Source organism: Rhinichthys klamathensis, unplaced genomic scaffold (assembly GCF_029890125.1).
Source record: "Rhinichthys klamathensis goyatoka isolate OS25496 unplaced genomic scaffold, OSU_Roscu_1.1 h1tg000505l_1, whole genome shotgun sequence".
Taxonomy (NCBI): Eukaryota; Metazoa; Chordata; class Actinopteri; order Cypriniformes; family Leuciscidae; genus Rhinichthys; species Rhinichthys klamathensis.
This window is the reverse complement of record NW_026606986.1, coordinates 1,027,083-1,040,884: the sequence shown is the minus strand read 5'-3', so window position 1 is coordinate 1,040,884 and position 13,802 is coordinate 1,027,083. Positions and strand designations below refer to the sequence as shown.

The following is a 13,802-nucleotide window of genomic DNA, read 5'->3' as shown; positions in this document are numbered from 1 at the left end:
GACTTCACTGGATCTAAACAAATCAATCTAACCATAGATGTTACCAGTAGCGGTGGCTTTTTAAAATCTATTTAAAATAATTTCGCTAAGGTTCTATGACATTAGTATATATTTTTAGGAAGTTCAATGTGCCCAGTCCAGTTCACATTTCAACAGTCAATCTGGTAGCTGAAGTAGTCCTTAAACCACATTTAGCATAATTGTTTGTTTGATCTGACTACAGCACTGTAAAGCTAAATGTAAAAGCTTTTTATTTAAGTTTTATTTTAAACTTGAATTAAATGTATTTGAAAGCTGGCCAAAGCTTGGCACTTTGCACTTTTTAGTTGCAAAAGTTTTTATTTTTGTATGAAGACATATAAAGTAATATCAAACTACATTTAATTTGTTGTGTTTTTTTTCTTTTAAATTGTGTCTACTGCAATCAATCACATAGGAAAAAGTAAACTACATTTATATACTGCAAATCGTTTTTTAAATCGAGAATCGTTTTTGAATCGAAAATCGATTTTGAATCGAATCTTGAGACAAAAAAATCGGTATCGATATATCGGTATCGATAATCGGTATCGATAATCGGTATATTTGACCAATTCAATGCATCCTTGTTAAAAAACAAAACAAAACAAAAAAACTTAATGACCCCAAACTTTTTAAAGGTAGATGATGTCCAAAAATCATGGTAATATGTGCAGACAATCAGTTCCATGACAGTGCTTTTTTTCTTACTGTACCAATTACATGCATTCTTATTCATATAAAAAAAAAAAAAAAAAAGTTATCCTTTCCTTTTTTCCAAGTTTGAACAACCTGTAATGCAAAAGTTCATCACCTGGAACTAAATGTCTCAAAAAAACATAATGGTATCAAACGTCTCAAAGACAAAAAAAAAAAAAAAAAAAATCTCTTAAGCTACAAGAAGAATATTCATGCATGCATATTCATGGTGGAAAATATGAAGTATTTTTGGGAGCAGAAGACCAAGGCTATCTTTGGAAAGCCTGTTAAATCAATTAATTCAGATATTAAAACTTTTTATATATATATATATATATATATATATATATATATATATATATAAAATATATATATATATATAAAGTTTTAATATCTGAATAATATATAAAAATTATATATATATATATATATATAATTTTTATAGAGATCTCATTTATTGATGGTTTTCTACCCTTTCCGTTAAAAATAAGAACTGCCTTCAAGCTAGTTATAGAAATGTTAAAAAATCACTGGTGTGTCCCTGAGTTGCCTAGCCAAATACTATGAGTAGTGGGTGATAAGATAATTAGTATTACGGGAAATGGCACACATCCTTTGCAATAGCACTAGGTGTTGTATGTAACAAATTCAAATGTAACATCACTTCAATTGCAAGCTTAAGAACTGTGAGCAATATTTTGCCATATACACTACCGTTCAAAAGTTTGGGGTCAGTGAGAATTTTATTTTTATTTTTTGGAGGAAAGAAATCAATACTTTTATTTATCAAGGACAGTAAAGACATTTATAATGTTACAAAAGATTCTATTTCAAACAAATGCTGTTCTTTTGAACTTCCTATTCATCAAAGAATCCTAAAAAAAAAAAAAAAACTGTACAACTGACAGACCAACAACTGTTTCAACATTGATAATAATAATAAATGTTTCTTGAGCATCAAATCCTCATATTATACTGATTTGTGAAGGATCATTTGACACTGAAGACACTGACACTGGTGATGCTGAAAATTCAGCTTTGATCACAGGAATAAATTACACTTTACTATATATTCACACAGAAAACAGCTGATTTACACTGGAATAATATTTAATACTATAACTGATTTTTGTTGTATTTTTAATCAAATAAGCGCAGCAATGGTTAGCAGAAGAGAATTCTTTTAAAAGTATTTAAAATCGTACCGACCCCAAACTTTTGAACGGTAGTGTATATTTGTGGAAATACTCTAAAAAAGTATTTGGCAATCAAACATTGAATATCTTCATTTATCAATGTGCAAGACATTCCAATATGTAGAACTACCTTTAAAACAGTAAATTACACTGCTACTGCTACATAGTACATACATACTCTAAACCCTTCTCTGTTGCTTACAAGAGAAAAGTTGCTAATGCTGGCTACAGAATCTGATAGTTTGTTTGAATTTGGCAGCAGCAAGAAAAGAGTAGGACGCGACACCACAAACTCTGCATAAGCTCACAAATAAACAGTTCTTTGCATATTACAAATCTGCAATTCGTCTTTTCTAGAGCCAAGAAAAGGGATTTTTCACTTTAATCATATAAATTCTCTCCAGACGATCAAGAAAGCATCTGTACCACACAACAACCTCAGATTAGGAAGTTGATGCTGACTTTTACCAACTGACTAGCAAAGGCCATTAGAGCATAATTGCAACCAGAATCCCACAAACAAACACAGACAGATAGACTCAAGGATACTGGTCAGTTTGCGGCCGTCTGAAGTTTTCTGGGAGATGAGCTTCATACAGCTGTCTTGCCTTGGTGTTGCCCATGCTCTGCACACTCTAAACAGAGAAAGAGAGACAAAGAAATAACAGGTGAAAATACATATAAACCAACCAAGTAGTTTTCTTTATGAAAAACATTGCAAATCATGTTTTAGTTCAACTGAAAATTATTGAGAATTAATTTTTTCACAGTTTTGTCAACTCTATTAGAACACTAACAGAAGTGTCCTTGTCCATTATTAAAAGTACATAAACTCCAAAATACAACTCTATAAAATAAATAAATGAATTCAAGTTCAACTAATGAGGAATCAGGTCTGCTATGCAAGTGTAAACTGTAAAACCGGTGCAACATTAAGACCCTTAGCATAATTTAAAATGCATAAAGGATAACCTGAAAAAAAAAAAAAAAAATAGTATTTATTTCACTGCTTGGATCCCTAAAAAGAGCTATATCAATCTCTCTCTTTCAATGTCAAAGTACTGCAATGACCTCTGGATGAAGAGTGACCTCATTCATCCCTTGAAGGGGTGGAATTTGATTGGTTGATGTGCACAATCGCCGAGGCAACAGGAGTGACAGTGCAAAATATCTGTACCGTGATTCATGCCACAAATCCCAATTTCTAATAAAGTTCCTAATAACTTCCTAATAAAGCAAAATGGTAAAACACATGAACTTTCATCTGAAACAGGCTTAAAATAAAACTCTGGTTACAAACTCAGCCATCTGTGCGAGTTCATGGCCTTGATTTTTAATTAACCGTGTAATCCTGTACTTAACCACTGTTCGAATATACAAATTACACGTATTTGCATTATCAGTTCAATGTCACGTACGTCTAAGTCTGTCAGAGACAAATTAATATGAGAATGATGGATCAGAGTGAAGGAAGAGTATATGCTGAAAAACAGACAAGTAATTACCCATCAAGAATTAATTATCCATCCAGATGTCAATTAATATGCGAAGGGGAGATGCAAGACTCCCTTTAGGTTGCTTAAAATCTCATAAATCTTTCAAGCCACACTTCTCTTTACAGCACAACACACAGAGACCTGCAAATACAGTTACACACATATACCTGTGATTTGAATGATGGTTATTTGCACCTGAAATAGCAGTGTGTTATGGAGTACTACAATAGATGACCTCATAACTTCAGGAAGTGCTCTACAAGGATTTTTATGCTGGCTTGATCAGGCCAGTAGTAGGCTTGCTACGGTAGTCCTTGTTACACGGTATTCGGCTGTACACCGTGTAACAGAGTACAAGGGATCAATGATGCCTGCGGATTATAGGCCTATATACACAAAGTACGTGTAATCGCAAATTTAAAAGCGAAAGTCAAAAGCGATCATCCATCCCACCCCGTGTTATCAGTAATACTGGTGTTGCAAGTTTATATAACAGGTGTGAAAATGTCTGTAGTACAGATTTTCACTGACCCCAACACAAATATGACAAAAATATTTTTCAAACTATTCTATCTGATATTTAAAGGGTTTGCAGATTTGATTAGAACCTCATGTGTGCTAGCTAACTAATTAATATTACTTTGGCAAAAGGTCAATATAGTTGCATCCCTAGTAAAATGTTTCCATTTTCAAGCCAAAAAAATCATGTACTGCCCCATTCAAATTTTTGGGGCGAGTAAGAGTTTTTTTTTTTTTAATAAATCAATATTTTTATTTAGCAAGGATGCATTAAATTGATTAAACATGACAATTAAGTATTTATACTGCTAAAAAAATATCCAATTCAAATAAATGATAATTATAATAAGAAATGTTTCTTGAACACAAAATCTGCATATTAGAATGATTTCTGAAGGATCGTGTGACAATGAAGACAGGAATAATGTCTTCTGAAAATCCAGCTTTGCAATAACAGGAATAACTTGCTATTTAAAATTTACTAAAATAGAAAAGAGTTATCTTTAAATTAGTGCTATCAAACGATTAAAATATTTGAATCGCATTATGTCAGTTAACTCGCGATTAATCTCAATCAATCGCACATTTTTATCTATTCTAAATGTCTCTTGATTTCTTTTTGTCCCATTATTTTTTCTAATTTTAATGCTCTTATCAACATGAAAAAGTGGATCGGCTTGCTTTGTGCAAATGTTTTTTATTGAAAACAACATTGGCATATACTGTGTTCAATTTCACACTAAAACATTCTCACTTGGAGCAAATAATCTCTCACACAATGTAACACTGTCCATCAAAAAAAGGGTTAAAGAAATACTGACGAGATCCTGATATTGACGAGGGGGCGGAGAATTTGCATCAGCTGTGTGTGTGTGCTTGGCCATCAAGTGGTGTGTCAGACTGGACGTGCTAGCTCAGTTCACAACGACAAAACACAGAGATCACTTTGGTCTTGTCAATGGAACCATTTGGCAACTTTTTTTAATTCAGAATCTTATTGGCATCCATTTCGGCGTCTCGTGCTCGTCATCCACTCAAAACGTAACGTTAACCTACTATTTGGCCGGCTCGCAACAAGTGTGTTTCCGGTCTAGCTAGATCCGGTGCTTTCAGACAGGATGCGGAATGCGCGGCGCTACACCAGTTTCAAAACTTTTTGGATGCCAAAAGTTTCTATTGGCCGCGCTGATAATCGGCACAGTGGCAAAAAAAATTGACCGCGGCGTGCGCGCCGCTGCTCTTGCGCTTTGGTCAACGAAGCAACAAAACGTCCTCGCACGGCACAAGCCATTGAAATCAATGAGTTTCATAGGGCATGCCGCGTCCTGTTGCAAAAGCATGTGGAAAAAAACCTACAAAGTTTGCTAGGCCAAAAAGACCGTTAATCTCACGATAAAAAAAAATTAATCGCATTAAAATGGGTTTGCGTTAATGCCGTTAATAACGCGTTTAACTGACAGCCCTACTTTAAATGTAACTATATTTCACAGTATTACTGTTTTTACTGTATTGATCAAATAAATGCAGCCTTGGTGAGCATAAGAAAAACATCAAAAATCATATTGACCCCAAACTTTTGAATGGTAGTGTATTTGATCAATGAATGTGAGAAGTTGTTCAAAAAAAAAAAAAAGTTTGAGAGGTGGGTCATCACCAGGCCTGAAACATATCGTTCAGCCCTACAAAGAAAGAAAAGACAACCAACACAGTGTTACACAAAAATATTCATACTTGTATCTGCTCGGGGGTCCATTGGTCCAAGTTGACTGATTTGACACGTGATATATGCACTCCGAGATTCCGGTGTATTCCAGCACAGCGGATACAAATAAACACACCAAGATTCCAAGAGGCCCATCGAGGTCCTGCGGGGAAAGAGAGCGAAAACAGACAGATTTTAGACCTGCAGTAAAGCACTTCCCATTATCTGAAACAGATAACACCATCATAACAGGCAGTGAAGAAACAGCAGTTTAAAATAAATCTTCTGAGTCATGGTGCCGCAGCCGCCTCAAGCTCCGCCGCGTAATTCTGCCTCGCCACTGCATCGAATAAACGGCATTGTTTTGTGATGCTGAAAACCATATCTAAACAATGGAATTTTGCAGTTGTAATAATAAAATTCGATCCAAGCGCCAGATGAATGCAGCAGGTAGCCCACCTGAATCAAAAGTCAATAGCCACAGGTACCGGAATAAAACGGTGAAATTACATTGTGAGACTCCTGATCTCATCAGCAACTGAAAAAAAAGGAGAAGAAAAATGTGAATTGTGCTACAATACAGACTGTATGTGATTATCTTAAGCCCGGTGTGTAATATTCAGCTCTCAGAAGTGACTCCAATAGCACGGGGGTGGAAGGAAGCGTTGTGACTGTAGATGACATCAAAGGCAGAGACGGAGGTTATGTATGTTTTAGGGATGTACGCCACACCTAATCGCCAAAACATTTAAATGGAAATTTTGTAACGGACTAGTCTAAGAAACCCCCAGAAGACAGTCTATATAAGCGATCCATATTAACATACTTAATCTAGGAATCAGTCAACTCCCAAACTGAATGCCGCTGAAAGAGATTATGATCATTGTATGTTAAACTTGATGTTTACCAGCAATGATACATTTAAGTTCATACTACAGGGCTGTTGAATGTTTGAATCTGGTTGACGAACGTTCTAGGGTGTGCAATTCTTTTCAGGGAAACGCACTGCTAAAGTAGTTCCAAGCAGGTCTTGACCGCATTAATATATCTCTATCACTTCGCCAAATGATTTCATTTACAAAAGGTCCTTACAGACTACAACAACAAAAGAATCAAAAACCCACAACAACACTGACCCAGCAAGTAAATATAGTACACAATAGGATAAAAACATCAAATTACTTCCATGTTTTTTGCTACAAAATTAAGTTTTATTATGTACATAAAGCATACTCTCTTTCTCCCGCTTTCTCTCCCACTCGTACACACATACAGTACAGACACACACTCACAAACAAACGTGTTGTCAGCGCTGCTCTGGCGATTTTATCAGTAAAATAGTTTAGCAACTTAAGTGACATGACATTTCTCACACTCAGGTAATTCACATACACTTAATCTCTCTCTAATAACAGCATTAGTCTGCTATAAATGACTCAAACCTCCATTACTAGCTCTAAAATAACGTTTTAGAATTAGCAACGGAGGCGTGGGATGAGGTAGTCCTAAACAAGAGCGTTTTAAGGACAAAAACATCTGAACAATCTCTTGAGGTGTGGTAACCATAGTATAAGCGGAATGATTGACTCTGGTCGGTTCAATTATTAGAAAATAATGCACATCCGAGGTGTAACAGCAACTCCTCTTCGCGTCATTACCACCTCGGTGTGCATTATTTTCTAATAATTCAACTACCTGTCATCAACTATTCCTTACATATTCTAGTCTGTTGAATAGAATAGATATGTTGCGGTTAAGAAAGTTTCATTTATAATGTTTCCCCTTTAAACAGGTTTAAAATTCCATACCGGTATTGTCCCCTAACCCTTTGAACATAGCCTTAATAGAAATATAAAGTAAAACATAAATGTGCACAAAAAAAAAGTAAACGACTAGTACGACGTCGAAACTCACGGCAACATTTAGTCAACTAGTCTCGCACTTCCCTAGTATTTTTCAGCTCTGTTCGAGAAACTGAAAAGAAGTCAATAGCGTTTGTGTGAGAAGTTGCTAGTAGAGGTGGATGGATTGGGGGGTGCGGGTGCAGTGGAGCGGTCCTGACAGCTCTCCGCTGGTCGGTTGGTGTTGGTGAGAACACTACTCCTGACGGGCCATAAATCACAGGGTTTGCTGGGAAATGGATTTCTGTGGTTCACCCGCCCTCTTTGGCTTTATCTACACCTGTCAGCCATCTTAGGAAACATCCAACTCGCTTCCTCCGCCTCACGTGCTCTCGCAGTACGGAGCCGTATCCGTGGTAGCGGGGGGGATGGTATTCTGCCCACAGGATGCCTGGCATGCTTTTGCATGCCCATCATGCAACAGTAGAGTAAACCACTGACCCCGGCAGTGCCACCCACACAGCTCCTGAATGGAAAAAGCACTCACACACTCACGACAAGTACAGCCATTAGAATAACAAACAATACCGCACTGTTTCTTCACTTTTAAGCGTGTTCATAATTCATCCTGCATAATTGCTCAGGATATTAATGGCTATCTTGCTTCTGTTCTCTGCTCAGATGACAAAAGAGGACGAGTGACGCGTGAACAGGCTGACAAGATTCCCCCAAAACACAGGAAAAACTCCGGCAAAAACTGCGGTAATGAGAGAGAGCGGGTTTCCAGTCTCTTATCTCTCACCCACCCCAAACTACCATCCGGCTGGCTGCACCAGCCCCGTCTGCCACCCTCCCAGATTTATTAGCCCAATAAAAGGCTGCAAGATTGTGCCTCACACCGCTGCACCAGGAGCTGCATAACTCACCCACAATTAAAGAGGGTTAATTTGTCATTGAGTGGAGCCCGATGCAGTGAAGGGTGCAGTGCCCCTGCAGAGGGGAAGTGCTAGAGGAACTCTCTCCACACCCTCCCCGCTGGACTGAAACGCTGCAGTGGGGGCTGGATATGCTAATTAGTCAGAAGGTGTGGGGACCCTGAAATGAATTTACATAATTTGTCCATGATTCTTACAAATACTTTTGTGTTTCTATGTGAGAAAACGCACTCACAAAGAGTATTTCGAGCAGAAGAATTGAGAATAACTAAAACAAATTATACTGACTATAGAAATTCCCATGCCATGCAAGATTTTATTAATTTATTAATTTTCCAGAAGTTCCCTGATTTTCCAGGTGTTCCTTCCAGGTATGTAAGAACCACTGATCTATATAGATCAGTGATGAGAACCCTGCATCCGGCTGTCATAACGTGTCCCGTAGAGATCAAGGGGAGGTGGTAGATAGGCTCAGGACTCAGATATCATCCCACAGAGGATTTTTATTAAAGGCCAGTGGAGTAGTAGGGGTGTACAAACTCTCAGTGAAGTGTCACAGAAACAATTCCAAAATTAAACCAAAAAAAATAAAAATAAATTACAAAAATAAACATACACTGGACTCAGTGCAAACTTTGATATAACAATAACCAAAGAAAACAAATTGCTACAGGCAGCAAAAATCTTCATGATACGTTCAGCAATATAACCCCATCCTTTTTCTCCCAAGGTTCAGTTTAGACTGTCTTATATAGCCTAGAACAGGCTCATTACACTCAAGACCATACCAACTACAGGGGTATCAATACAAAACCTTTGTAGCTTAAATATATGACCATTATCCAATTAACTTTCAAAAATCAAAAAAATCAATAAAATAAACTCATTCAGCAACTTAAACTAAATGCAAACACCATAAGACATTTCTCCATGCCTACATTACCAAGGGTTAAGTTCCCTATTAGTAAAAATGGTTTAACCCGACCCAAGAAAAAGGAAAGCTGTGGACCCGCCCCCTCCTTTGAGGAGTCACAGGAACAGGAAATGGTGAGTAGACAGCATGTGGGGTAACTGTTTGCAATGTAGAAATAAATACAAATTTGAAATAATAAATAACAAAAATGCATTACTAAAAACTTGTCTGTGTGGTTAATGAGAAAATCAAAGAGAAACTATAGCAGACATAACATGTTGTGAAGACCACTGATATGTGCACCTATCTGCAATCCACTCCAACAGCATATCTTAAACTTATTATAAATGAGTATTATAGAATAATGAACCTAAGGGACTGCACCATAGTCAACAGAAACACAAAACCTTAAATAACAAATGAAAAAGAAACAGAAGCCCACAATTTGTAATGACTAAGGCAGTGATGACGCCATCTTAGCACCCGTCATCACACCGGCTTCAAAAGAAAACAACAAATAAAATAAAATAAAAAAGGAAGGGCACACACACTCACCTAAAGGATTATTAGGAACACCATACTAATACTGTGTTTGACCCCCTTTCGCCTTCAGAACTGCCTTAAATCTATGTGGCATTGATTCAACAAGGTGCTGAAAGCATTCTTTAGAAATGTTGGCCCATATTGATAGGATAGCATCTTGCAGTTGATGGAGATTTGTGGGATGCACATCCAGGGCACGAAGCTCCCGTTCCACCACATCCCAAAGATGCTCTATTGGGTTGAGATCTGGTGACTGTGTGGGGGCCATTTTAGTACAGTGAACTCATTGTCATGTTCAAGAAACCAATTTGAAATGATTCCAGCTTTGTGACTTGGTGCATTATCCTGCTGGAAGTAGCCATCAGAGGATGGGTACATGGTGGCCATAAAGGGATGGACATGGTCAGAAACAATGCTCAGGTAGGCCGTGGCATTTAAACGATGCCCAATTGGCACTAAGGGGCCTAAAGTGTGCTAAGAAAACATCCCCCACACCATTACACCACCACCACCAGCCTGCACAGTGGTAACAAGGCATGATGGATCCATGTTCTCATTCTGTTTACGCCAAATTCTGACTATACCATCTGAACGTCTCAACAGAAATCGAGACTCATCAGACCAGGCAACATTTTTCCAGTCTTCAACTGTCCAATTTTGGTGAGCTCTTGCAAATTGTAGCCTCTTTTTCCTATTTGTAGTGGAGATGAGTGGTACCCGGTGGGGTCTTCTGCTGTTGTAGCCCATCCGCCTCAAGGTTGTGCGTGTTGTGGCTTCACAAATGCTTTGCTGCATACCTCGGTTGTAACGAGCGGTTATTTCAGTTAAAGTTGCTCTTCTATCAGCTTGAATCAGTCGGCCCATTCTCCTCTGACCTCTAGCATCAACAAGGCATTTTCGCCCACAGGACTGCCGCATACTGGATGTTTTTCCCTTTTCACACCATTCTTTGTAAACCCTAGAAATGGTTGTGCGTGAAAATCCCAGTAACTGAGCAGAATGTGAAATACTCAGACCGGCCCGTCTGGCACCAACAAACATGCCACGCTCAAAATTGCTTAAATCACCTTTCTTTCCCATTCTGACATTCAGTTTGGAGTTCAGGAGATTGTCTTGACCAGGACCACACCCCTAAATGCATTGAAGCAACTGCCATGTGATTGGTTGATTAGATAATTGCATTCATGAGAAATTGAACAGGTGTTCTTAATAATCCTTTAGGTGAGTGTATATATATGCAGCTCAATTAAATACAAAATAAAAATAGAAATACCTTTTGCGATCTCAATTTAAACCCACACAATCTTATTCCTAAATGACAGTGACTCGGCCATGTCTATTAAACCTTTGACAAAAATCACAGAGTGGAACATTCAAATTTGTGTTGCCGCTGCCCCAGAGAGAGCAGTTAGGCTATCAGCTTCTTTTAAACCACACAGTATCGTTACTTATTTCTGTGTTACAAATGTGTTCAAATATCACAGAAAAACTGGGATAAAGGTTTATAGTTGGAATATAAACACTGATATCTACGGAAGCGATCAAAATCAATCACCTTTTGAAAGTAAATTGTCGCTTCAAATAACAATTGTATCGATAACATACAAGTGACTGTTAAACAAATGTTTTTGTCATTAATCCAGTAATGAAACAAGTGAAGCATTAATGAGTCATTGAATCATTCATTCAAACCAATTTTTGTCAAATACATTCAAACGAATTAAACATTTAAATAGACTGCAGCAATTAACATTTGTCTGAACCCCAAGTAAATTACATGTTAAGTTGTTTAGTTGTCCGTTATCGTGGGAGAATCATGATCTCCATTTATTTATTTTTTAAAATTGATTCTCAATTTATCCAGAATAGTGCAGTTCTAAATACACAAATACATTTTCAATATGCCTGCAGTGATACGCTGAAATATTTAGAAATATTTAATCAGATAACTTCCCCACAACCAAAATCTGATCAAAAGGGATTACAGGCAAAATATTTAATTTGCATAATAATGCCAGTGTAACAGTAATCTGTCTTGGCTGCGCACTTGTGATTGGCTTATCTGAGATGTAGGAGGGGGCCAAAAATAGCAATACCAAAATATCATGATGAGTCATTTTATATCATGGTAGTATAAAATATTACAATAATATATTACAATACTTTATTATGATTAAAATAATTAGTTTAATATTTAAGTATTTAGAGAATTACATTACATTAAGTTGAATGTTAAAATAAAATAAAATGAATTATTTACTTAAATTAAAAAGAATTTAAATGCAAGGATTAATTAAATATTTCACAAATTAAAGATATTTATTTGTAAGATTCAATATATCAAATGAATGAACAAGTCTGGCATCAACAGCTGCCTGGTACTGTGTAGCAGTGCAATACATTATAAATGGTACTATTGGATGAGCAACATTCAAAATGATAAAATAACCGATACACACAAACCTACAGTATGACAGCACATCACTTGAATTGCTGCTACATTGCTGGCAACCATAAACAATCTACACTTACTTTCTCTACATCACAAACAAACACAGTAGATGTGTCAAAATGAAATTAATTAAAATAAATGAAGCTGGGCGCGCCTGTCTGCAACATAACTTGCAGTGTAGACTGTAGCTTTAACATAACATCTACCATTGCATGGTATATAGCCTACTGTCAAGCTGCAGAGCCCTACTGAGATGGATGTTAATGCCAGGTGTAAACAAGGACTCTGATAACCAGCCAAGAGTAAAGGTCAGATAACTAACTGCTGTCTGTCTCACAGCCCTGCAGACAGACATGTCTACATAAACAGGAAGTGCTGCGATTGAGAGGAACTGGCAGAGGCTGCAACCAAGACAGGTCATGACCTATGACCCTACCTAAGCTCTCCCAGTCTGAGGGGATTGATGACGGCCTCTAGCGTCCAAAAGGGGCAATTTCGGGGGAAATTTTGTGACATGCCCGCATGATCTTTCTACTTCCTCTCATTTTCATCTTCCCCAGTCCATTCATTATCTCCACAGCTGGTCGCAGCAGATGTAGATCGGTGCGGGCAAGTCCCTCAGTCAACATACATTGGCTAATAATTCACCATTCCCCTCTATGAAATGGGAACCGGATGCTGTGAACAAGGCTGCACTAGAAAGATGTGAGAGAGAAAGTGTTCTCAGTAAGACTGTGGCGTGCTATATTTAGACCTGAGGAGAACATGCAAAAGGATGCTTTCAGTTTCAACAGCTGGGTAATGAGATAACATTTTGGGGAGCCTATAAACACAGGACACCCTAGGTGTGCAAGGCAGCCCTTCCCTGAAAACTCAATTAAAAGGCAGGCCAAATAAATTATTCAGTGTCTAAACATCCAGAGCAGGGCTCGCTGGGACTTTGTGTGTGTAGGTACAGTGGGAGATTTACAGTTGCCTCTGCAGTTCCCAGGTCTCTGCCCACTTCATTGAGGAGTCACCCCAGATTTATAAGCCTGTAGCTCATTTGCCTGGGTAGAACACACATGAACAATGGAACATGGCCGATATAAGATGTGTAAATCACACAAACTCTTTGTCCCACACACATGTCATCTGTGCCTTTCTGGCACCTGTCTCACTGAAAATTGATTGGCTGCATCATTTCGTCAATGTCACCTCAAGGCTACAAGAAAGCATTAGTCAAAATAAACAATAGTCCCCTCTGCCCTCCATCTTTCACTTCTGGGGGCATGGGTAACTGTGGCGACGAGAGCCCATCTCTCTCTTTTCACTTCCTTCCTAAACCCCTCCATCAGCTCTGCCAAAGAGGGAGGAGAGGGAGACAGAGGGAGAAAGAAAGAGGGAAGAAGAAAATACAGGAGAAGAGAGCGCCACTGTACTTCACCCAGAAACCTCAAAGAACTGGAGGACCCTCCAGCTACGCTCGGGTAACACTTCAAAAGGCTG

General features: G+C 37.9%; 1 protein-coding gene across 1 annotated transcript in view; it reads right to left on the bottom strand.

Moving 5' to 3' along the window:
• Positions 1–13,802, bottom strand: part of LOC130072804 (stromal membrane-associated protein 1-like) — a 54,762-nt gene that overhangs the window by 20,474 nt on the left and 20,486 nt on the right. The window contains exons 2-3 of the mRNA XM_056238069.1: positions 5,660–5,793; positions 2,463–2,548 (exon numbers count right to left, since the gene is read on the bottom strand). Of these exons, the coding sequence (XP_056094044.1) occupies positions 2,463–2,548; positions 5,660–5,793 (220 nt within the window). The remainder of the gene's footprint in view (positions 1–2,462; positions 2,549–5,659; positions 5,794–13,802) is intronic.